General features: G+C 34.1%; 1 protein-coding gene across 5 annotated transcripts in view; it reads left to right on the plus strand.

Moving 5' to 3' along the window:
- Window positions 1–20,064, plus strand: part of LOC117174089 (trimethylguanosine synthase) — a 180,836-nt gene extending 160,772 nt beyond the window's left edge. For 4 of the 5 annotated variants that reach the window (XM_033362788.1, XM_033362787.1, XM_033362789.1 and 1 more), the window contains 2 exons: window positions 11,825–12,123; window positions 19,614–20,064. In XM_033362788.1, the coding sequence (XP_033218679.1) occupies window positions 11,825–12,123; window positions 19,614–19,724 (410 nt within the window). In that variant the 3' untranslated portion in view covers window positions 19,725–20,064. Of the gene's footprint in view, window positions 1–11,824; window positions 12,124–13,511; window positions 13,869–19,613 lie in introns of all 5 variants that reach the window. The other variant, XR_004467258.1, reaches the window with a different exon arrangement.
- The last annotated feature ends 2,378 nt before the right edge of the window (window positions 20,065–22,442 follow it).

Consider the following 22,442-nt stretch of genomic DNA (forward strand, 5'->3'; position numbering starts at 1 on the left):
CTACTCTATTCATTTGGAGTAGTTCCATGGACGAAGAACGAGCTCAGATCTCTTGATATCGGGACAAGAAAGGTTATGCACATTAACAAAAGCATGCATCTTCAGTCTTTCGTTCCGCCACTGTACATCTCACGCCGTCAAGGGGGTCGCGGAATATTGAGTCTTGAATGTCTTGAAACAGGATTATTCTGGGTACAGCACACAGAGATGCAAATGGAAGAGACCCTCTTCTTAAAATGGTCAGGAATCACGAAGGAGTGGGCAAAGGAGTATTTCTATACAAAGCAGCGGAGGAGGCTGCTGAAACAGTCGGACTTGACTTCAGTATTAGGGGTGAGCAAAATGCATCAAATCTAATCTATCTCGAGTACTCACTCCTGAAAGCCTTGAAAATCCACTATATCTAATATTAAATATTAATATTATTGATATAATTATAATTGACAAAAACTGAAAAATAAAATTTTCACCTTCGAAACTTGTAAAAAATAAACCTAAATAACAAAATATTTTTAATTCATGACATACAATCATTATTTTTATTAGACTGTAAAAGTATATTTCATTAATCAGGTGAACATCAAAAGAAAAAATAGTTGTTTCCTTCTAATTGCCTAAAACGCTGTAGGCATTCAGAAGAATATCTGAGTATACATATGAATGTCTAATTACACCAGGCACTTAGATGCCAGGTCGAGATTTATGTGTTTGTGTGATTAAAAAAAAGGGTTCAGCGACCACTGCAGGCACCCACTGGGAGCAATCGTCATCTAAAAATGACACCCGATCCCAGTAGAACCGCTATAAATCACATGTTTTCAAGGTCATTTTGAGGCTAGCTTTGTTTTTTTTTAAATGGATACACCTATATTTGTTGCCAGAATCGAAAAGAGCGGGAAATGGTAAGTTCAATGTGAAAGACAAATAAAGGTCACCGTTGGATTCCCCTTTGAAAGTTACCTAGAGTTACCTAGGGAAGTTACTTATATGGCCTTTTTTTAACAACAGATTTCTAAGGGTGTCCAAAAAGTCGCGGGACAGCTTAATATTTCCCCAAGTAAAATATTTTCTAAAAACATTAAGGTCTTTCTCGGAGTAACTTCAACAGAAGAATTCAATGGTGAGCTTAGTCTTGATCTTGTCGATGACCTTCAAAGTTATTTCAAGCTCAACTTTAAAAAATAGAAACTCCCTTATTGGACGTTGGCAATCGGAAGACCGGGAAATTTTACAGAAAAAATGTACTCAGATCACAGGTCAGGTGTGACCTTGATGGTCGACCCTGAACTCTAGGGTGTTCAGCTTTTTTTGCCGACTTATTGTTCATCCACCTTTGTAGAGCCCTGCATGCAAGGATAAAGCTGCATACTCTAGGAGGTCGCCCGGTATCCCTCAGTCACCGCTTAAGACAACGCGCATGGTTGCAATTCAGCTTTTTACACGGTTGTTGCAAATCAGCTTTCGACATAGTTGTTGCAATTCTGCTTGCATATTATATCTGCGGAGAACACCGTAGACGATTTTCGGTAACTTCTTTTTGATTCTTGTAACCATATTCAGGAGAAACCTTTACTACAGGTTCAATTAAAGTTGGGCGAGCGTATCAAGACAAGATACAATACAATGGAACGGCAAAATCTCAATATTTTTGAGTGGACGAATCGACTGAGCTACGAACTTCGGGAGTGCTACAATACCCCCCCCCCCCTCCTACTGTAATGTATTTCGTCGTGAAAAAGTTTCGGGTAGGTAGTTCAAAATTCTGTCACTCAGGCGCTACATTAGTTTCACACCAAAAAAACGTTATGTTGCCGTTGTGTCCAGCTAAGCCGCACACAACCACATTATTTTTTTAATGTGACACATAGGTTATAAATCACCAAAAATAATTAATGAATATATTGTTTGATGTTCCGGAGAGCACAAGGTACATCTTTCTAATCCCACAATAATATTGTGGAAAATTTTTTTTTTAATTCTTAAATAACATGCAAGATTTTCCTAAATTATTATATTCATTCAACAGAATTGATGATATGAGCTTTAAACAATACTCTCACTACTCTTCAAATATCGTCGTATATCACATTTGTGACAGTTGAAAAAATAATAAGGTTTGCGGCCCAACTGGAGACTTCGGTACAAAATGATCTGTCTGAACAAGATGGCACGCATCGTGGAGATTTTTCGAAAAATCCGATCTCTGGACTTTCAATCCTTTCCTCGAGCTATCCTTCCTTGCGTTCCTCGACCTTTTTCTTCCCATTCCTCGTCTTGAACGGCAACATTAGCTGTAAGTGTTCCAAGTGTTAACAGACGCTTTGTGAAGTGCATCGCATGTAATTTTCAAATCAAAAGGACGGTCGCAGAACTCAGTATTTTCCTTCATGTCCAGCAGACTCATAATCATTGGTCATAAGTTTATTTACCTTTCTCGCGTCTAAGCAAATTCTAATCGATCCATCTTTTTTGTTTGTAATAACCAAAGAATTTATATATGCGCTATTAGATCTGTGAATTATCCCTGAATCGAGAAAAATACTAATTTCTTTGTATACTTTGTCTCTGAGGCACATAGGAACTGAATATGTACTCATTAAAAAAGGTCCTTAATTTCTTAGTTAATGTGAATTTGTCCTGAGTTTTAGCATACGCATCTAAGTAATTTATTTCTTCAGTTACGTTTGAGTGTACTTCTTCCACCATTAGATATTGTTCCAAGCAATTTAAGTATGTTTCTCTTTGTGTATTTTCTGATTCATATATCAGCCTTATATTTTTTGGATTTTCATCCAACAATTTTATTCTTATTACAACTCCTTTATCTGGTAACTCAATCATATTTTCTTCAAAATCAATCTTGGTCTTTAATCTTTTTAGTAAATCCATTCGAATTGTACACTATTTATTCAACTTTAGTATTGCCAAAACACAGTACACAGATGTTTTTTTCACATAATTTGCCCCCAGATTTTGCCACTATTGTACGACATTCTACATCTGAATTTTACCTCTTCTGAATCTAATTCTAAACTACGAGTTTTTCTACTTGCATTCTGTCCCGGATTTTCCCTTAATTGATTTTGTCTACCCATATTATCGTTGCTATTACTCTGTTCCCAATATCCACTTGACGGATTTACATTATTGGAACTATGGCTTTCTCTTCTATAAACGCCATTTTCTACAGCACCATACGAGTATTTTAGATGACCATTTCTTTTACCGATATTATTTAGACTGTTGGCGCTGTTGGACCAGGTATTTTTTTTTTTTTTTTTTTGGTTCCCAATTTCGTGATTCATCGCCGGATTTCCTCGATTTTAAAAACCTAGATTGCGATTGCCTTGATAATCTCTATCATCATATTCCCGGCGGTTATATTTGAAACCATGTTATTGAGAGAACCGATTATTTTGATTAAAACTATCCTGACTTAGTCCATAATCGGAATTTTCCTTCCTCCGATCATCCCTGAAATTAGGATTCCGATTCCCATAAAAATTTCCACGATTTTGCTTTATATGATTCCCACGATAATGATAGTTGTTTTGATTATTTCCACGATGGTCCTGATTTCTTTTATAATTATTTTAATCATAAGCCGAATTTTCTTGAGGTGAATAATGCTCATGATAATTTGAAGACCCTGCTTGGTCCAATGACTCCAAAAAATGTACGAACTATTCGCAGCTAGATAAGCTATTTAGAATTTCAGATATAAACATTATCTAAACATTATCTTATTAAAAAAGGAAAATCGAGCCGTCTTACATCCACGTCCCTGAGATACTTCTCAAAATCTCGCAAAAACATCATCGGTCTTTCACGAGTGTTTGCTGAAAATTTAAGTAATGCAAATCTTCTAAATCTTGTAGTTTTTTTCGACTTTTCATATTCGAAGCTAAACAAATTCAGCATGATTTATATGTATTACGTCTGTCGTTTTCTTTAAAACCTCTAACTTTTTTTTAATATTAACGATATTGTTTTCGAGGTATTTACCTTGAGCTTCACATGTCTCTTTGGATTTGATCACGTCAGTTTGGGTAATTTCAGTTTATAAGTTTCGAATGCTCGCTATAATTTGGTCGAATTCTAAATTATCATAATTTTTTCGGATTTCAACAGATTTAAATCTTTCCTATTTAATAATGAATCACTCGCACTAATTAATGGATGTGTGTTCGATCCAGCATGACCATATCAATGTTCTTCATTCTCATGTATTTTTTATGAGTCTTCTCTATTTGACACAATCGATAATTCTTCAAATTGAATCGTATTATTAAACACATTTTTATTTTGATTAATTTATTCAAATTTTAATTTACTTTCTGCTAAATTAAAATTTTTGTTTATTCAACCTATTTTATCCTAAAAATGTATCTTTGCACTGCAATTATTAATAATAAATTGTAATAATCCAATTGATCATAAATTATAATTAATTATTTCGATAGCTTTATTCGGAAGATTGTCGTGAATTAATCTGATAAAATATTATGACATAGAGTCTTACTTGTCATATCGATTTTCTTTTCCAATTTAACGAGCATTAATTGCTTCACAACACTATCTTAATATAAATTATCCGCTGCTAAGTTATGACTTTTTGCGGTCAAGTGAATAATGCCGCACCTGTGCCGTCTAAGAGTGATTGACGTCTGCGCGTGCCAATTGTTATCGAAGTTTAAGTTCATTCATCAATTAGACCGCGCGAGGAGAAGGTTTACGCAATTCATGTGTCGTTTTAACAAATCCAGGGTCTCACAAGGGGTAAATTTTTTTACTATACTCTGTCAAGGAGATCGCTACCAAGTATACACATTGGTACGATACCTTTCAGAGTTACGAACCTGAAACTAAAAATTAAACGATTATGAATTATAAAAAGGGAACTTCTAGGCTCTTCTGGAATTAAATTGTCCCTTGTCCTGATATCTATGGTTGTGTCCAATATTCCGGACTCTACGTTGGCTTAGCAATTTTTAAACCTTCTTTATTTTAATTCGAAAATTGTGGGATCCTCTGGAGAAGACTCAGAATTGACAAAAACTTTCTCGATTCGACCTGAGCTTATGCACGTCGGTATCACTATTCATTTCTAATTCCATGCTCTTTTAACCGACGTTTCTCTCAATTTATTCTGGCATTCCTAAGACTTAACCGCTATATTTCTTTGTTTTGCTTTTGTTCTGGCTTTTATTTATTTATTTTTTGATATATATAGGAAATTGGATTTCTTTTTACAGACTTGTGATTAATTTGCTTTTTTGTTTACACTTTAGTACTGACTCATTTGGTCGGTTCAGTGTGAATCAAATTTAAGATGTCATTTTGGAAGTTTTTTAAGCTCCATAGGCATTTTATGTTCGATTTACTCAGCCCAGTAATTTTTCTTCGGGGATGATGTAATTTCACCGTTTAGAAATTAGTTCATCTCGGAGAATGTTAGATCATCTGGGATTGGTTTCATTGATCACGCCCAGTTCTGTCTAAAATATATAGAATAGGTTTCTGAGCTCCCAAATGGTTAATGGGTTAAAAAGAATCTTTTTCGTCACATTCCAGAAGAATCACATGAGTTCATGAAGGATCTCCCGTCCAAATTGAGTCTTTGAGTAATTTGTTCACTCATGCAAAAATGCATTTTAATCTTAATTTTCATAATTTATTTTATTTTCATTCGTTTATTAACTTTTACTTCTTTTGATACACTACACAAACTTTAACAAAAACCAGAATCTACCTCATCTAAAATAGGCCCCGCAAGATTCTCAGTAGTTCGAGTGATTCTCGGCTCGAAGGACGTTCAGGCTTCTAGCTCACCAAGTAAAGAATGCATTTTCGATGATTCAACTGCGTTTTCAGCACTTTCCGATCCGTTGATCCCAATGGATCTCTCTTCGTCATTCGATAGCGTGCTTATTTATCGATCGGTATAATTTGCATATATTCGCATTTTCATATCTTCTCGAATCTTCTGATTTCTGTGGCGTTATTTTGTGACGTTGCCATTCCAATCATTTCCCGCGTTAATGTAAATTATAGTGTATTTTCTAAGGGCATAAAACAACCCGTTTCAAAGTTTCAGACTTTTATTTAGCAAAGTATCAATTTTTAACTTTCACTTTTCTACAGTATGGTGATAGTAGAAGTTAAGAATCGAAAATTGGTGAAAAACGGAAAATACGTTAGTTTTTCGTGCACATTATCATCACCTCTATTCTTTAATTAAATTTCGACACATCTTCTACAACAGTGGCCAAAACTCAGTGCATTTGTTTAACAAAAAAGTGGTAAAATTAATTTGAAAAGCGTAAAAACATATATTTTAATGATTCTACTAATATATTTATTTATAGTTCAATATTTGTAATGAATTGAATGTTTTGTTGTCAACCAATAATTTTGTTGAATGCAATTTTTATTGGTTGAACAATTTTAAGAAATTATATTATGCCAAGAATTTATTGAAAAAATAAAATAATTTCAGTCGAGTTTTGTTCCTTAAAGCAATTCTTTTGATTGCAAAACGTTTGTATTACACAATGTTATCTCTTAAACCATTTTTTTTTGAAAGCACTAAAAAAGTATATATTTCCTTACGTAAATAATCGCTTGCTGCAATGAAATAATATTATTCGTTTTTTAAATTTTTTAAGATAGAAATTAAATAAATTTGATTGAAATTAATTTTCAATTGCCTAGTCAACATATATATTTCTTGCAATTAACACTATAAGAAAAATGTTCTATGACTTTGATAGCTCTAACTTCTCTTTTCTACTTTTCCTTCTGCACATCTAGCTAAAGGGCTGAATAGCAACCCCAGAGCGAACAGTGGTAATCGGGATCCTGCTGAGAGTCTCGCTTCCACCTTTTGTCCGCCGGTGCTGAAAAGATGTCAGAAAAAATATTCTTTAACAACGCCTTTCATAATTTTTTAGGCTGTTATTATTTTTCTTTGGGTAGGTAGGAAGGTATTTTTCTTTAAATATGAATTAAGAAAGCCTTCACAATGATGTGACAATTAAAAGTTCATCGCTTCACATATTTTCGTAATAATTTTTGTAATGTTTGTCGTTAAATAGATTATTTGTAAAGAACAAAATTGTCGTTGCAATAAACTAAGTCTTGTTTATACATTAGGATGTGGTTGTAACTCGGCGTATATAGGTAAATATTCCTAAAGAAAAATTCCGTCAAGTGATTTTTAAAAATTCGAAAAAAATTGCAGAGATTTTTTTTCATAAGAAGCCATACATGTGTTCCACAAGTCCTGTGATTCGCTTTTGTTTCTATACTCGCAACAAGTGTGCTGCATTGGAAAAATAAAAGAACTCTACTTTCACATTTTACATGTACCATCCTTAGCGTAAACATCATTAGTGATACTGCTTGTGCACAATTATTTTGTTTTTCTTCATTGGAACGAGTTTTAATACTTTTTTTAGTCCATTGGTATCTGGATACATCGTTACCAAAATGCCTGTTAGTAAAAGATGTTATAATCCTTTTGGCAGATCTGGCCACAGTAATATTAAAAGAAATGTCAGACACTAGTATTTTAACTGAAAGTGACACTACATTTATTAAACTAGACAAAGAAAAAACCGCTTCCTCTCTAAATGCTTGTTTACGAATTCTTAGAAAAGAAGAGATCAATTTTCTTGAGCTAAAAATAAAAGCAAGACGCCTTCAGAAAAGCATGTTAAACGACACGCTGCAAGCTTTTTGATAAAAATACTGTTCCTGAAAATGAAGAAATTGTTGTTTATTTGAAGGAAAATATTGAAAAAGATGAATGAAGCAAAAAAAGACAAATTACAATTTTAACCATTTTGCCGAACAGTTGGTCAATTAGAAAGATTCAATCTGTTTTGCATTCTTCTTGTCGCATATCTTGTGCAGCTAACGAATTAATCAATTCAAAAAGGTTTCCATCTTCTTCAAACACAAAAGCGGGAAAAACGTCAGAACAGAGGGTGGTGTGCGTAAAATATTTTATCACCATGATGATAAAAGTCGTATAATGCCAGGGAAAAGAGTTTTTGTATCCGTGAAAGTAAACGGAGAGAAAATAAATGTTCAAAAATGTTTCGTTTTATGTGATTTGAGAGAGTTGTATTGAATTTTTAATATCGATTTTCCTGCGGAAACAATTGGATTTTCACAATTTGCAGGGCTTAAGACGATCTGAGGGTACAGCACCCTGCTTGATCCCTCGGCGACCTTTTTCTATTGTTCAGCGCTGGCCTGGATCTCGAAGCGCTATGGCTCTCAACCGGTACCTTATGCATAATGTTACAGGAGTACATTTAAATGGGATAGTTTATAAACTGTGTTGCGTCCTACCATGGAGGTCGAGTCGAAGGCGCGTTGCTGTGTTAAAATATTTAATCAACTGCAATGCACAGTAACGTACGTTACTTAAAGAACTTTATATACTATTTATAATAAATTAAATATGTATGGAGTTTAATTGTTAACGCAACATGCGGGTTTCTTTTTTTACGATTTACAGAAGTTTTTAACCATTTTCATACATTTTTATAGTTTGTAATTTTTTTATAATTTGATTTTTTTGGTAAAAAATTTCTTTTTTGACAAATAATTAATTTGCTTGAAAATTGCTTTTCTTTTAAAAGTAAAATTCAATTTTGAAACCAAAAATTTAAATAAATTTGTTGTCGAATCTGTCTAGGATTAACGAATTTTCCGCAACAATAACCATTAGTGATAATAAATGGGGCTAGAAATGTCTCATTAAGACCTCAATTTGGCATTTGAATATGTGTGGAGGTCTATGTATGATTCACTCGAAGAACTTTTTATAAACTTTACTCGGACGCTGTTATATTTTTATCCACATTAGCTGCGTGTCAGGCGAATTTTGCATGTTTAGTGAGAAATAGTTTTTATTTTCTTTATTAAAAAACCAACAAAATGCATGTTTTATTAATAAGTGGACTAAACCTACTGGAGATCACCACATACACGAAAAACGCGCCATCAACTCGACCTCCACGGTGGTGCGGAACAGAGTTCATGCACGAACAGAATTTAATTTTGTTCAATTTTCGTTTAAAACATTGATTTACATTTAAAAAAAAATAATAACCATTGTTGTAAAAAAGAATTATTTACAACAATGGTTATCATCAACTTTTCAATTATTGTTATTCATACACTATATTCCGTTTAAATGTCCTCTGTAACATAATGCTGAAGCTGCCGGTTGAGGGGCGTCCAGCTTTGAGACCGAGTCCAGCCCTGAACAATAGAAAAGTGTCACAATTTTGCTTCTGCATTCCTCACCAGAGCGCTAAACTTATGTTTATTGGTGGGAATATAAAACAATTGGCTAGAGCTAATTCTCTATAATTTCCAACTGTGAAGCATTTGATAGCTCATTTGGTGTGTAATCCTGCACAAATAGCGATAAAAACCTTAAAATTCTTTTAGAGAGAGCCTGCGTCGAAAATTTTGTTCAAGATATCAAAATTAAACACTGGGTAATCGTGGATCGATCAGATTTAGAAACTGTTATGGACCCAGTAGATGAATTTATTAACAGCTTAAGAGAAAAGACGAGTGATCGTTCATCCTTTTGTGACATACTACTGAACACCTAAAGGTGAATTAAAACGCGCAAGTTACGCTATAATGTCAGATATAAAAGAATACAATACGATATCTGTGCATCTCTATCAAAGAAAGATAATATATTTTTTGCGAGAAAAGGTAGGAATTACTGTGAACTTTGTTACATACAAATCAGATGGTTTAGCGACACAGTACAAAAACCGTAAGAACTATGTGCACTTAACACTCCATGAGCAAGATTTCGGATTTAAAGCGGAATGGAATTTCCATGCAACTGCACAAGGCAAAGGTCCTGGTGAACAAACCTTCAGCGTCCGTACAAGAATCAGATCAGAACTGCCAGAGAAAAGTACAACTGGGCTAAATGAGATTTCAAAGACCTTCTGTCGAATTCTGGAATAAGGACGTATACAAAGCAGAAGAAGCACTTTTAAGCAAAAAATTGTATTGCAATTCAGGGTACACAACAAATACACTCATATCATTCCCATTTTGAAGACCGAAGTGATGACAAAGCTTTTTTTCGTAAAATAAGTAAAACGTGCAAGGTTCGTCGAACTAAATAGTGCGTTCTTCTATTCTATACTAAGGTTTTTGTTTATATGTCGCTCTTAGTAATTCAGTTGTTTGAAATTATATTTAGACACTAAAAATTGTTGTTAAAAAAAGGTGTTCACCTTTTTTAATAACTTTTTTTAAATCAATGTGTATTAAATTAAAAGCTTTGATGTTTATGAAGATTCATGCAGCTGCGTTACGCCAAGTCGTACCGCTTCGTCGTGTAGGCCTTTACGTTTTATTTACTTTCTCATTAACCACCGGCGGACCCAAGATAAAACTTTTCGGACTTGTGGAGCACACGTATGGCTTCTTATGGAAAAAATGTTTAATTGGAAGACGTGCATTTTCAAAAATGCGATTTTAGTTTATTGAATTTTTAAAAAAATGTTGAAGAAAATTCTTGTTATCACTTGGCATGGACTTCACCTACTTCATTATGTCACTATCAGTTTTAATTATTCTATATTTTTATATAGAAAATAATAATCTTTTGTTTTGACTATACTAATTCTTGTTCATTCTTAATGTTAAGAATTTATATTTTTATTGTTGACTATAGAGTATTAAACAGTGTAAATCTAATATGCGAATTTTGTACTCAACTATGTTGATTATTAATATTGTGTTATCTTTTTTTGCTATAGAAAGTCCTTTTTACAGTCTTTATAATAGTGCAATCAATTGTTGAAGTTATTTAACTCTTTGATACAAAAGTGTTAAATTAACAGGGATTAAAGCGCATACAATTTTTGGAATAAAAATTGTTTCAGGTGTATAAGTTTTTGAGTAAAAAAATTCTTTCAACTGATTGCTAAATAACGGAAGTTGGGGGCCTTTGTCAGTAGAGAGTTTCATTTATTATTTTAGCATCGCCAAGTATGGAACTAGTTCCAATGTTTAAGATTCGACGAGAACATTATCGTTCCTTGGTCGTGGGTGACTTTAGGCCCTGATACCCTTCCCGTTCCGTCAGTTGCCTTTATTCTTGTTTTTACAAGTGTACTTTAGACTTGCAGATATATTGCTCGTTCGAGCAAGGTATAATAAACGTGTGTTATTCTGCACATAATAAAAATGTACTCAAATCACTCTCCGCACGTGTACTTTTTAGCCCCATTATTTTCAGATTTCGAATATTTCCAGTTTTCTTTTGGAGTTATGACATTTAAAAAACAATCTCATTTTTTAGCCAGAAGTCAAAGAATCAATTCTGTTTCATTAGTGTCAGGCTACTTTTCAAAAATCTGCATTTTTAAGTGATTTTATAACTGGTAGTAACTTTTTTACGTTGAATGTCAAACTCCAAGAAAAACCAATATGGCATGTAAATAGATGGATATTCTTGTTATTTCACACTGTGTTGGTGAAGGTTAAGTGAAAAGTTCCTATTTAAACAAATGAGTAAAAGAGAAATTGTAGACAAGGCTACAACCATGAAACCTGAATTTCTTTTCTTTAATAATTATAATTATTAAATAATAATAATAATTTATAATAATAAATAATTATTTATGGTTCAAAATGCTCTGCTAATGGGCAATTTATGCGAAAAATATTTTTTTACCTCCTTACAAGTTACCCATGAATAAAGCGATTTATAAACAAAATAAGGCTTTGAGTTCATATGGTTATTTAATTTAATTTATTACAGTTCTGGCTATAGATATTGACCCGTTGAAAATCGAGATGGCTCGACATAACGCTAGAGTGTATGGAGTAGAGGACAGAATAGAATTTGTCGTCGGAGATTTCTTCAAACTGGCACCTAAGCTATTCGCAGACGTTGTATTTTTGAGTCCACCGTGGGGAGGACCCAACTACGCTAGAAATGATACCTTGGATCTCAATAGCCTTATGTTACCTAAAGGAGGGACAGAATTGTTTAATGTTGCAAAGCGTATTACGAATCACATCGCATACTTTCTACCCAGGAATGTGGACTCTGTGCAGGTGAGTTATTAATAGAGAGTAACATTTAATAGTAGTTTTTAAATTCATAATTTCTGGTGCCAGCAATGCCTCTCTTCACCCTATTCAACTTAATTTTAGAATTCGAATATTACACAAAAAACTATAGGAGTGAGAGTTTCTAGGATAGTTATTAGTCTACTCGTATACTGACGGCATTGGCAGCTAGGTGTATCTCGAATCGGGAAGATTTCAGCTGTCGAGACAATTCGCTGCGTTTTAACTAATGTCGAGGGGGAGGTTTGTCTGCCTTTAACCTCGACTGTCGAAAAGCTGGCTGAACACGGGAGATGGGTTTCTGCAGTTTCCCTCTTTTCCGGCAAAATTTCCCGGCAAATGCGAGTACTTCTAATAAAGATGGATGCATTCTTGGCCGGCCAAATGACCTTCCCTTGGTTAAATCTACCAATTTGCACAAAATGACATTAATATTTCCAAACTGATTAGTCAGACTTTATACCAACACAATATCCTTAAAACCTAAATATGTTATATTGAACAAAATTGCTAATTAGTAAGGCTGAAAGTAAATTATTATTCATACACGCACGAGTATTTCTTATTGAAATCTTCCTGGCCATCCAAAGCGATCCCAAATCCGGCGTTTGAATAAATTCAAAAAGTTGCAACATTTGCATGTGAAGGATCCTCGGTCTAAACCTGATAACGGGCATTTCAGAAATTTTACACGGCGAAGGAAAATCGTAGTTATTTTTGCAATTTTCAATATTGTTTAAAACTGAAATGTTTTTTATTTGCTTTTTTTTTGCTAGAGAAAAATAATACACGTTAGTTTTGTAACATTTTAATCAAAATTTGACATTATATGACAAGTGAAAAATATTCATATTTTATCTGCAAGGGGTCCAGCGATCTGACCCTGTTATCTGCATTATTCTATCGCTGATTTTCTATTGTTTTCCCGCACTCACATTTTTCTGCGTTGTTTTTCAAGCTGCAAGCATTTTTTATATGTGAGTATGTTAAGGCTGGCATGGCTAACATAGATGTGCTTGCAAAAATCTAAAATTGTTTATTGCCTATGAGTAAACTGAGCCGATATGAGAAAAAACACGGATTTACCGTAAGACGCTATAACCAGATAACAGGTTTAGACCGCGGACCTATGTTATAGATACCAAAACGCGAATTTCGAAAATTGATTTTTTAAAAACTAAAAGGATTTTCGCCGTTTAGTTTGCGGGATATTAACTGTATGCTAAAAATATTACAGAAAGTATCAAAAAATAAATTTAAAAAATGGCAGTTTAAAGGTTTAGATCGCGAACCCTTCATATTATATCCATAAATAACTCAATAACAATAAAGCCATAATGCTAATAATGTCATAAATATTTAATTTCTCTTAGTCACCGCAGACTTCCACTTGGAACAGCTTCCATTCATGGAAGTGACAGCAGACATCAGTAAAACCTCGGTAAATCACACCTGTGGCCACGCCTCCCGACCGTGAGATGATTGACTACAGGGCTTGGCGAAATCACAAATACGGGCTGACTAAACCGTTGTGATTCTTGAGAGCACGGAGCGACCCAAGGGTGACATCCATTTGCATCCATCTCGCAAGTGCATCGGCAAGTTTTTGGCACGTGGGTATGGCTTTGAGGTTACGATCCAGTGATAGCTTTGCACTTCCGAGATCACCGATCACGAGGATAATAGTTTTAACCGAATTCTCTCGGTCCAGTTGCACCTCTGTACCTGGAGTAAGTCCTTATGATCAGTTTCCGTGCATTTTCTTGTCGATGAGCTGTTGGAGGAACTTGTTAGCGTCTGTTTTCTTAACTAGGACTTTTAGAAGTGAGGCATCGAGATGGATTAATGCACTTTTCTCACTTCTTATGTCTTCTCCACGGCTTTGTGAAGCAGAGGTCTTCAGCGAGGGGAAATCTAGTGCCAAGTACACAATTTCCAGATGTCTCTTTTCCACCACTACGCAGCCTCACTCAGCACGGAAAAATTCCGTCTCAATCTTACAGCTGATAATCATCTCGTGATTTCTAACTATTTTTTGCAAATGTTCTCTTTCATATAGCAAGATGTGAGCTATACCCAGGATAATTGGGTTATAAAGAAATTGGATGTGTAGAAGTCCGCCGCACAGTGAGACTAAACGCATATTATAAACAAATTAAATTAACAAATAGACAAATATGTTAATTTTGGTTGAAACATTTTTGTTCTTAGCTAAACATAATTTAAATTATTGTGAGAGCAATTTTTAGTCAGAATATCTATACATTATTAACAATTAGAATTGTTATAAACAATTTTCTGCAAACATTTGGAATTTGTGGTTTTTTTCCATTGCGATTTTTTTTTGTCATCTGAATTGATGCTGATATTCTTAAAAATAATATATTAAAAATAATTTTTCTTGCACTAAAACAGCTTTACATTTTTGTGAGATTAATTTGCAGTCACGATTTCAATGTAAAATTAACAATAAGTAGACTTTCGTTTCCGACATGAAAGTTTTTGGTAGCAGTGGTTGTGTGTTGCTGAATTTGGTAAATGACAGTGAGATTTGAGGTGAGTTAATGGTGCCAGTGTATGAATGAAGTGCTTTTCAGTGAGAGATTGTGTGATGAGAATAATGAAAGTGAAAAAGTGAGCGATATTTATAGTGTTTAAGTCAGTTTGTGGGTTGCCTGGGAGGTTAGTATGTTTGGCGTGTGAAGCAGGATAGGGGAATCGGTGCAGATAAGTAGCAGCGCCAGTGCAGGTTAGGTACAGAGAAGCACGGAAGAAGATCAGGTAGCAGGGTGGGATAGTAGAGTTGCGAAAGAGGTTACGCAAGTTACATTTAATTTGATGAATAGTGGGAACTCAGACGCGGAAGTCTTAGGTAAACCGAAGCGTGAGGAAAAAAGGGGAAAATCCTAAAATGTACAGAACGCCACCGGGAAAGGAACAATTTGGAGCGGGGGAGAAAGAACAGGGGGAAGTCGAAGAAAAAGTTGAACGTAGAGGGCAAATAGAAGATAAAAATTTACAGTTATGTGACGTGCGAAAAATGATGTTAGAAGTAATGTGGATATATGAGGAAAATCAGGAGAAACGGTGAGAGGAAATAAAGAAAGAAATTAGGCGGGAAATGGTCGAGCTTAAGAGAGAAATTAGGAAATGGGAAGAGGTCAGGGAAAAACTTGAAAAAAAGATGCAGACGCTCGAGCAAAGATTAGAAAAGCAGAAAAAGCCGAATAAAAAGGTAAAGGAACTGTAAGTTCGAATAACAAAAATAGAAAACCGAAACCGGGTGTTTAGAGATGAGGATAGTGGGAATAGGGAGCATGAAAGGCTGAGAAAAATAGAGCAAAGAATATAAAAGAAAGTGAGGAAAGAAAGAAAAAGAACCATAGTGATAAAGGGTATAATATTAAAAGGGAAGGAACTGAAGGAAGGAGTGGAAGAATTACTAAAAAGGATTGATGAGATAGAGGAAGTGCGAAGTGTAGAAAGGGAAGAGCGAAGAGGGAAGAGAATGGTACAGGTGAAACTAAAGGAATGGGAACATAAGAGGGAAGTGATGACAAAGAAGAGGTTGTTATTTGGAAGCCCGGAGAGAATTGAGACTGATTTGACATAAGTAGAAAGGAAGATGCAGTATAAATGAAGGAAAATAGCGAAAGAGGAAAGAAAAAAAGGGAAAAAGAACATGGGTTCAGTATGGGAGAATACAGATAAACAGAATATGGTGGAATTGGGATGAATAAAGGGAATAAATATTAAGAAATGAGGTGTCGGGAAACTAGGTGAGGATGGAACGGGAGATAGGAAAATAAGAAATAGTAAGAAGCAAAAAGACGAAAAACGAATGTAAGAAATAATCGAAGATATGTTACTGGAATATAGCAGGATTGGAGAGAAAGGATAGGGAGTTCATGAGAAATTTGACACAATGTGATGTAGTAATAATAATGTAAACCTAGCTAGATGAAAAGGGATGGGAAAGAGTAAGGCGAAGGTTACCAAGAAGTAACAAATGGAAAGTTCAAAATGCAGAAAGGAAAAATAAAAAGGACAGAGAAATGGGAGGAATGGTGATGGGAGTAAGGTACGAAGGTATAAAAGGGAAAGATAAGAAAGAAGAAGGATTAATAGTAGAAAAGGTAAAGATTGGATGAGAGAAGTGGAAGGTAGTGGGGGTTTATGTGAACAGTGATATACAGGAGAACGTAGAGGAGATGAAAGAAATGATTGCAGAAAATAAAGAAGAGATTAGGCTTATAATAGGTGGGAATTTCAATGCGAGAACGGGAGATAGAGGAGGGAGGGAATGGGGAGAAGAGAGAGGAAGAAAACCCCCCAAAGAAAGGTACTGAATGGGGAGGGAAAGAAGTTGGTGAAAAGCTTGTAAAAGTTGGGATGGCTTATCTTAAGTGGAAATATAGAGGGAGGTGAGGAAGGAGAATATACACGCTCAGGAGGAGAAAATGGAACTGTGATTGATTATGTGATAATGGATAATAAGGTAAGAGAGAAGATCAAGAAACTAGAGTTGGGTGATTATATTAATTCGAATTCCTTTCCTTTAATAGTGATATTAGAGGGAGAAAAAAGTAATAGCAATATGAATAAAAAGGGAGCAAAGGTAGAAACGGTAGGAAAGGGGGATTGGTCAAGGCAAGGAAAAGAACAGTTTAAAGAAAACCTCATAAATATCAAAATGGGAGAGGGGAACGTGGACGAGATGGAAAAAATGGTAGGAGAAATAAAAAAAGGATTAGAAGGCACAAACTAAAATGAAGTTATTAAAGGGGGGAATGGAAGTGGATCGGATGAAAATTTTAATTAGAAAAAAAGGAGGTCAGACAGGAATTAAGACAGTGGAAAAACGAAAAAAGTAATGGCGAAGAATATAGGAGAAAAAAGAAAGAGTATACTGAGTTGTAAAATCAAAAGAAAGAGGAAGAGAATAAAAGGTTTCAGGAAGTGGTAGAATGGGTAATATATTTGTTGTATTTTCTAGGAGGAGTGCAGAGAAAAGTTAGGAAGGGAGGAAAATATGTTAGAGAAGCAGATGAGGAAGAAGACATTACAAGGCAAGAAATGATCAAAGTTTTAGAAACAATTAAGAATGGAAAGGCACCTGGTATAGATGAGATTCCAAATGAAATATGGAAATATAGAGGGAAGCAACTAGAAGAATGGGCATGGATAACGTGTAATCGAGTATGGAGAGGAGAGGAGTGGCTAGAGTTATGGAAGGAAGAAGTGCTGCTATCAATAATGAAGAAAAGCAAAGGAAAGGAGCTTAAATATTACAGGGGTGTGACGCTGATGTGAAGATTTTTTAAAGTATATGTAACGGTTTTGTCGGAGAGATAAAAAAAATAAATTGAGGAAACAAATATAGAGCCACCGCATTAGACAGGGTTTAAACCTTTCAGGTGAAAATTTTGCTGTAAAACTAATTTTTGTCATCAATGGTCACTTATAGGTTTTCGGGGTCGCTGATTACGACTATGACGTCAGGATTGCAAAATTCAAAATGGCGGGTCCAAGTTTTTCTGGTCGTTGTTTACGATTCTGACGTCAAAATTCAAAATGGAGCATCCAAGATGGTGGATAATGCACTCTTAATTCGCATTTTTTCATCATTGATACAAAACTTCCTGTATAGGGGTTTTCATGGTCGTTGATTTCGATTCTGACGTCAAAATTACAAAATGTTGCGGAAATTGATAAACGCGGAATAATGATGATTTATAAATGACTTGCTACGAATAAAATTACCTTGTCATATGAAAATCACAATCAGCGACCGAAAGATCTCCTTAGCATCTAGTTTCATGCCTAGCGAAAGGAAAACACCGAATTCGGTAAAAAAACATGGTCGGCATCTTGGATCCACCATGTTGGATTGCGAATTTTTTAAATTCGATAGCAAAATTGCTGTCAGTTCACGCAAAAACTTTCATACGTCAAGTTTTGCAGCAATCAAAAAGAAAATGCGCGAATTTTTTCTAATGTTGTCGCCATTTTTGGATCTGCCATCATTAATTTTGCAATTTTTGTATCAGAATCGTAATTTCCGGCCCTAAAAAATTATACAGTATCACAAGAATCAAACAATTAAACATTACAATTTATATATCTGTGTATATATTTTGTATGTTTGCTAATTTTACATATAAATAGTGATTGCAAATCAATTTCACAAAAATCACTCTCACAATTATTTAAAGCATTTTTAGCTAAGAACAACAACTTTTCAACCAAAATTACAATATTTGGCAATTTGTTCATTTAATTTGTTTATAATAATTGAAACATAAAATAATCATATTATATGTATTCTGGGAGTACTTCTGCACTAATTTAAGGTGATTTTTAACATATGCAAAATGTTCTTGAAGAGTCAATAATTATTCTGTGCAAAATTTAGGTTTTCTCGTACTTTGAGTAAACATATAATAAATAAAACAATAAAAATGGAAAAATCGATGACCAGCGTCCTCGTAGAAATTTAGTACACTGTAATTTAAAAAAATCGCAAATCGGGTCAAAATTGAAGACTGTAGAACCTTCACTGAAGTTTTATCCCGAATGCGGATCGCAGGCACGCCTAGGTATGGATACCTTTTTCCAGCGTCAAGGTGTCGAATAGCATTTGTATCCACGAGCCCAGGATCCTTGAGAATGCCAGTAATTCTTTCTCGCTTCTAATGAATCTTGGCATACTTGTCCAATCCAGAGTCCGTGTCAATCTTTCTTACTTACCTTCCGATGGTAATTAAAGCACTCCGAACTGCCTCAATATATAAAAACTGTCGGCACAACTCATATATAAATAAAATTAGATTTTTTGTACAAGTTTTCTAAAACTTGGTGGGATTGTGTTATATCATCAATGAGAAGTCTATGGCCATGCATTCTAAAAAGTAATTGCAGAAATATTCCATATCGTGAATAGTTTTAAAAATGTAACCATTAACAGCTTTCCTAACTTTCCATTTTTACACTAAATACGATTTGATACGATAATTGGTTTTTTTCATAGTTTGTCCGTTTTAATCTCATGTTTTCTAAGGCATTCAGGTACAATTAAGTCCTAACTTATTTTCAATGGTTATTCAGTGAGAGTTTAAGTCCACACGCCCGATATGCATTTGTTAAATTTTGTTATCGTTGTAGACGCCATGTCCAACTAGATGACAACATATTTCGATTTTGAATTTGTAACTTGCTGTCGAAACTCTCATATCGGGCGTCAGCTCTTTATCCTTCCTACACTAGAATACTCTACACAAACCAGTTTAATTACGTTCGATTATTTTAATTTTAAAACTAAAAAAATAATTAATTTCCATGCTTCTAACACAATATGCTATTTCATTCCATGTTTATTTTTGTTGTCCATAAATAATCTACTAAATGGTTGAAAGGTTTATCATTTACCTTAAAAGTAGAAATATAATAGTGTATTACATGTTTTTATTTTGCAGCTTGCAATGCTAGGTGGGATTGGATCTGCAGTGGAAGTCGAACAGAACTTTCTTGATAGGAAGTTAATAGCACTAACTGCTTACTACGGAGAACTGCCTCGAGAATGCTGACACGAAGTACGGCAAATTAGAAAGTCAACATCAATTTTCAAACCTAAATGTCCATTCCACTATACTGTTCACTAAATGTATATAATAAACTTTTAACTAGGCTAAGTTGTGTCAATCAAGTACACGTTACATAACCATAATTATTGCTTTGCAGAATATAGTTAGGGTTTTATTTATATCTACCTAAATCTAATTCAAACTTTTACTTTTCAGAAGATTGCATGAACTTCGAAAAAAAAGTTATGGCGCAAACAAAATTGTATTTAAAAAATGTAATGGTAACTTTAATACGTTGCAATTTTTTAATAAGACTATGGCAATGAATTTCATGACAAACTAATATTATACTATATTTCACCCTTTTGCACATTTTATTTGATAAATCATTCTTTATAAAAGGATACTGCGGAGTACGGGGGAAAACGATTTGAGCCGTAATCAATAGGCCTGATCGGGCTTCTCATCAAATAAGAAAACGAACCGGCCGGGTTTACAAATCTGAAAATATCGCCTACCCTATGAATTACACACAGTGAAAACTGTTACGTATTCTCACTCGCGAGCTTTATACCACAATTTCTAAGAATGTATTTATATTTAAATTTGTTGAAAATGGGTAGTGAAAGATAAATAATTAAAGTTTCCGTTGATATAAATATACTAGTGACCTATTAGTCCAAGCGCCCTATGTAATTTGAAAAAGAAATGCTACCTGAAATTTAACTTTGGATCCTTGTAGTGCTAGCATGTAGAACAAAAGTCTATATGTTTGCGATCAAGGCTTCGGAAGTATTGTGTGTATAAAAAATCGTCAAAGATATCAGAAACAGATTTTTTGTGTATTGGGACTAACCTATATGTATGTCAAAAGAAGTGTAGTTTAAAACCGTAGGTCTTACAAACATCTACAAAATGACGTGTCCTACATTAAATTTGTTCATTTGTTTCCTTGAAAAAAAATAAAAACCGTCCGAAAGTGCCTTTTTTTTTAAATGCAATTATTATTGCAATAATTAATTAACAAGTTTAAGCCTTTAGAAAGAACGTTCCTCTTCACCCTTAACGAGTATGCAAAACTTCAGCTCGAAATAATAATTAGTTTTCATAGAAACAAATTTGTTATTAAAAAATGAACTATTTTTCAACGGAATTTCTAGAGATTTGGCAGATAAGATGTCAAGAAAAAGTGGTTTATTCTCCTCTACAGGATTGAGCTATCCAGTATACTTAGCAGCAAAACGATCTTTAATCATTAAATTGCAAAAAAATTGCTTAAAAAGATGATGAGTCCTCTTCTTATAACAAAAAAATAAGTACGTCAATTTACATTTTATAAATCTTAATTTTCCTCCAAATATAAAAAAAGAGTTCTACCAATTGTTATCAAATTTTCGAAGATATTCATTTTAAATTTATTGTTTATAATCGTGTCTGATTCACGGAAAAGTTCACAGAAAAGGATCGACGCAGTCAGTGGAGGCGGAGTGGGGAAGCCGCTGTGGCATGCCAGGAGATCGCGGCGGAATTGAATTCACTTCTTGAAATTGCAAACAGTTTTAATATCTTAGCATTATTGATTTATTAAGATGTTTTTTTTTTTTATAAATGTGGGCTAGAATTTATTGCTGGTTACAAATCTGTTGGTTGCTTCTCGAAAAAATTATATCTAATACCTTAGGTTTAAAACTATTTTATTTATCTTCCCTAATTTTGACATTATGACATTGTTTATTAGATTGACTATAATACATACCTCATTCTTTTAGAGATTTACATCTAAAAAATTACCTCACGAAAACAAAATGTAAAAACTCCTCAAATCTTGTACAGTCATCTAATGTCGCCGACACCGTCTTCTCCCTCTTCGCCACCACAGATCACGTCGTTCCTTCTCCAATAGTCAGTCAACATATTCAACAACATAATAATTATGCATTGCCTTAAAGATTTAAAAAAAAGAGCAGCTCTTATTCTGTACTTAATGTAAATTTTACCTTTGTAGGTTGAACATTCCTATAACAGTCATTTTCGAAACAAGAAATATTATCCCTTCTCTTAAAGTACTCTTGAAAGAAAACCCAACGAAATTTCTATATTTCCTTGATGTCGAATTTCCAGATGGACGTTGGCCAAACCTGAAAATTCCAAAACTCTCCCGATCGGGAGTGGAAGTGAAAAAGTAAAAGTTGATGTCACCTTTGGAAGAAAAATATTTGAATGATTTAAATTCTGGCGATAGTCAGAAAACTTTTTTTATGAAACGGAAATTAAAATGTTTACATATTGATTGGAAAAAGTGCGTGTAGAACTGTCTTTATCAATGTATACAAGTGCGTTTAGCATTTTATAAATATCTGTTCAAAAATAGTTGGTATACTCCACGAGCTCGCGAGGTATGTCACCTTTAACAAAAAAAAACTGCCTCTGTTCAGAATATTTTTGAATTTAAGAATAAAATTCTTCAAACAGAATAGGAGAAAAATATTTATATCACGCTACTGAATGACGTTTCACAAATTCATTACAAAAGGGTTGCATGTGTATATATATATATATATATTTATTATATTTATATATTCGGTTTTGATTCCTCTAGAATCAAACCGAAGGGCCTAGGACAAAGCCACCGAACGCGTCCTCGGGTTGCGGATAGAGGGTCCCTGTACTAAGGGTTTCTGCTGAATATGGTTACAAAAATAAATAGGCAGTCGCGGACAA

The sequence above is a fragment of the Belonocnema kinseyi genome, chromosome 6 (assembly GCF_010883055.1).
Source record: "Belonocnema kinseyi isolate 2016_QV_RU_SX_M_011 chromosome 6, B_treatae_v1, whole genome shotgun sequence".
In the NCBI taxonomy this organism is placed as follows: Eukaryota; Metazoa; Arthropoda; class Insecta; order Hymenoptera; family Cynipidae; genus Belonocnema; species Belonocnema kinseyi.